This window comes from Miscanthus floridulus, chromosome 12 (genome assembly GCF_019320115.1).
Source record: "Miscanthus floridulus cultivar M001 chromosome 12, ASM1932011v1, whole genome shotgun sequence".
NCBI classification, from domain to species: Eukaryota; Viridiplantae; Streptophyta; class Magnoliopsida; order Poales; family Poaceae; genus Miscanthus; species Miscanthus floridulus.
The window spans coordinates 10,432,643-10,436,944 of NC_089591.1; the positions used below are offsets into that span (position 1 = coordinate 10,432,643).

At 52.9% G+C, this 4,302-nt stretch overlaps 1 protein-coding gene across 1 annotated transcript; it reads right to left on the bottom strand.

Annotated features, from left to right (window-relative positions):
- Positions 1–1,308: 1,308 nt before the first annotated feature.
- LOC136497084 (putative UPF0481 protein At3g02645) lies at positions 1,309–3,977 on the bottom strand. Its single transcript, XM_066492867.1, has 2 exons — positions 2,773–3,977; positions 1,309–2,691 (listed from the first exon to the last, which is right to left on the bottom strand). Exons 1-2 carry the CDS (start codon positions 3,171–3,173, stop codon positions 1,407–1,409), a joined length of 1,686 nt encoding a protein of 561 aa, XP_066348964.1. The 5' UTR covers positions 3,174–3,977; the 3' UTR covers positions 1,309–1,406.
- Between the last annotated feature and the right edge of the window lie 325 nt (positions 3,978–4,302).

The window sequence follows — 4,302 nt, forward strand, 5'->3', positions numbered from 1 at the left end:
GTCTCTTGGGAGAGAGCGCATCCCCTTTTATAGATGAAGGGGATGGCCTTACAAGTGAGAGGGAGAGAGTACGTATGCTTCTAAGTCTTGCTGCCCACGCCGGTGGGTACAGGATGATGGTAGGTGCCCACAACACTGTTGGATGTCAGATGCATGTGGGACGTTACGTCGTCTTTGTTCGGGTATGGCAGATGTCGGTACCTACTAATATTGTTGATGCCTAGAGGCATGTGAGGAGTTTCACCATGTTCGCTCGGTACGGTAAGTCCCGGCGCCCACAATACTATCGATGCCCAGGGGTATGTGGGGGGCCTTACCGTATGGGAGTTTAATCGGCGCCCATAATACTGTAGAGAAAAATGTCGGTGCCTACAACACTATTTGTGTCAGGACGGTTGCAGAGTACTGTTCCTACATATGTACAGGGTACAGTCCCTGGTGTCATGATTTGACTTGAGCGCCTTGCCTTGCTTTCTCCGTTCGTAACCCCACTGTGAGCAGAGTCTTTGCATACCTCGGTTGGAGACGTGGGGTCAGAGTCGGAGGTAGTGCTTTGCCAGGCCTTCCGGTCGGAGAGATCGTCCGGAGGCAGCTAGAGACCGAAGTGAGCGCTCGGGTCGGAGAGGTGGGCCGGAGTCGACAAGCGGACGCTGTTACTCCTCGGCCAGACCTTTCGGTCGGTGACTGGACCGCCCTTCTGGCCTGTTGTTTAGACTCTTGGGCCGGCCCATGAGTTGCGCGCTGTCTGCTTGGACCGAGCCTTTGCGGGGAAGCCGGTCCGCGAGGGACCCCGGGTTTATGAACCCAACACAAAGCTTCACCAGTATATTAATCGCGTACAAGTATTTGTCGCCTTAGAAAAATCATATCTTTCTTATATGGTGTCAAATGGAGATACTTTTTATATAAAAGTTGAAGCATTTGTTAATTGTTACAAACTTGGTCATGCGCTTGTTAATTGTTATGCACTTGGTCCTACGGGTAGCTATTCCATATTGGCTTTTCGTATACCGACCATGTTCGACATAATTCCGCTCGAATTAGTTTATTTTTGAAATTCTTGATATTTTGTAAGTTTGCGTTCATTTTCTTTTCCGTCTTTACTGTTTTCGCTTTTGTTTTCGTATTCTAATATAGAAGTATAAAATAGTTGAGGGGTTTTTCGTCTATTTTCATCCCTAGCCGGATGCGGGATCTGTGATAACTGGTGGTTGGGCATAAAACTTTTGCAGGTCCACAATAAAATTCCTTTTTTTTTAAACAGATCCTAAGGTAGATTCAGTTTAGACGCTCACATACAAACAAGAATAGTGTTTTCAAGAAAAGTTTTATGATATGCGATTGAGGCCGACAGACAATGCTACACTTGGTTCCCTTGCTGCTCATGGCTACGGGCCTAGTACGGGCTAGGACGACGGCAGTATGTGTCCGAACCAGGTGCTTTGGCACGGGTAGGTGGAGCAGAAGGTCTGCAGTGCCGTCATGAGCAGCAACGAGACCGAGGCGAGCAGCGTGAGTATCTTCCACGACCCGAACACGTACTTCTTGAGCAGCTTCTGCGCCCGCGCCGACGCCGTCTTGTCCCGGTGCGCGTTGACGGCCTTTATGACGGCGTCCAGGCGCGGCACCCTGCTGATCCGCGTGGCCCGGCACATCCCGTTCCACATGCTCGCCGCCTCCGCCTTGTTCTTCATGCGGTTCACCACCACGCCGCTCTGCTGCAGGATCTTGACGTCCTTGGCCGTGTCGACGATGCCGTTCATCAGCTCCGTGTAGCGCGCGAGCACCAGCGGCCCTTGCACGGCGACCGCCTCGTAGGCCATCAGGTTGCGCAGGACCACCTCCGTGTTGCTGTCCAGCACGATGACGGGGAGGCTCAGCGTCGCCGTCTTCTCGTCGAAGGCGACCCCCGCGATGCCCTCCGGCGACGGCAGGAACCGGACGCCGCACCCGGCCAGCTGCGTCACCGACGGGATCTTGATCTCCTGCGCCAGCGGCGAGTCGACGATGTTCGTCCCCATGTTCACGTCCTTGAGGCGCGCCTTCATGTCCACGGATGCGATCATCTTGCCGACGACCGGCAGCAGCCCGGAGAACGCGGGCGGCATCTTTCGGACGAGCTGCCCCGAGAGGTTCTTGGGGCGGGAGATGAGGTTCTCCTTCACGAACCGCATGCTGGACACCTGCAGGCACGCCCGCTTCACCTTGCCGTACTCCGCCGGGATCTGCTTCTCCAGGTCTCCGCCGTCGTCGGCCTGGTCATGCTCCAGAGTTGGTGGTGGAATGTCCTGGCCGCTGTTGTCGTCGAAGACGGCCGTGGTCGGGACAAGGAAGTGGTAGAGGAGCTCGAGAAGGTGCGCTTGCTTGGTGAAGTCGGGGACGGCCGTGGAGGCATAGGTCTTGATGGGGCACACGTCCTTGATGAAGCGGTCGAGGACGGCGCGCAGCACGTCGGCGGCGGCCTGCTCGGAGGCGTAGCGGAGCTCCAGGTTCCTGACGAAGAGCACGAGCGGGATCTGGTTCTCCAGCATCATGGCGTCGCGCAACGTGGCGTTGATCCAGTTGGTCGCCGAGGATACCATGTCCGTGGCCGCCTCGTCCTGTTGGTAACGACCAAGGAGGAAGTCGAGTAGGAAGCACGTGTCGACGGCCATCATCCATGCCAGCGTCTCATTACTGAGCTCCAGGATCCTGCAGATCAGGTGATGAATGAGAGTGCCCAGCCCAGCGGCCTGTGTACACTGAACATGCATGCATGTTTCGTGTACCTACCTGTGGTATGGCCCTCGAATCTCGCCCTGGAGTGTGAGGAATCGGTAAACGAGGTCGGGGATCTTGTGGTCGCCGGCGAAGAGCCGCTCAGCGCGCTTGGCGGCGGCGAGCTTGTAGCGCTCCATGTCCTTGAGGTCGGGGCGGGACTGGTGGTAGGGGCCGAGGGCGAAGTGCTGCGGCGCGTACGCGTCGGGCTTGGTGTCGCGCAGGGCGCGCGGGACGTCGAACACCTTGGGGAACGCGCCCAGCGACTCGGCCGTCGCGTGCTCCAGGGCCTCCCGCACCCGGCACAGCCACCGCATCTCCTCGTCGAACTGCACGCCGGCGCTCGCCGCCGCGGCCTGCACGTACCTCGCCCGCGCCTGCGGCACCTCCGACGACGACGACGACGGCTGCGCCATCTAGCTAGTCGTCTAACTAGACCCCCGGCCCTGTTGTATGTGCCACACGTGCTTATCGTCCTAGCTTAGTGGCTGCGCACTTGTCCGGCCAGTCATATATCCTGGACACATAATCGAGCCACGCTCGTGAATCACGGTGTGCACATACATACAACAGCACGTCTCTATTAACCATTCACTTTCTCAGTTTTTTTAGAATAGAATAATACGTGGACGGACTAATCTCGTCCACACTTGCAAAAGATTCTCGATTGCAGGATTCGCAACCACGGAAACACCCCTAGTTGCTTATATGGTCATGCCCCTTCAGACTTATATGGTCATGCCCGTTCAGACTGCAGCCATGGCTGTGTACTTGTGTTACAAACTCGCTTCTCAACCTTTCTTCTTTGCCAACACCGATAGGCACGTTCAAGGAGTTTCTCAGGGCAAAAAACTGCTTAATTCTCACATCCCTAAGAGTTTACACTCACGTGAAAATAATTTCACCTTTTAGTTCTGGATGTTTTCCGCAAGAGCTTGGCCTATAGCAATAACAAAAATGAACTTATCAGTTATGGTATAGTATTTTTCAGTTACAACAAATCAGCGAAGTGAACATGGCCGTTCCTCTTGGTTTTTTGTGCACTATAAATTTCTATGCGAATCAGTACAACGCAGTTATGTGGACATGGATAGATGTACATACACTTACTCCTATGAACGAACGGTAGTACCTCTATGAGCATCTTTGAATGACCGAGACTAAATTAGTAGATTTCGAGATTGACAAAGTCACTATAGTCATTTTCACTATTGACAGAGACAACACCGTTAAATTCTAGAATAAATTCAGGAAAATACGAGCATTTAACAAAATAAAATTATTTAATATGTTGGTTTCTTATGTTTAAATAAACTTGAGCAAATGGGAATTTCTTGTGATTTGGTTGGCAGGGAAAAACCCCTCAAAAAATATGTTCTTGTGGAAAACTGATAGGCAATTATATTTTCTGTGTCATTTATCACTCATGGTGTTTTGCCTACGAATACGACAGAAACACACAAAGAAGATGTACACATCAGTGGCACCAAAACAAGAAGCATCACAGATGAGAAATTAGAGACATGTGTCTATATACCATGCGTC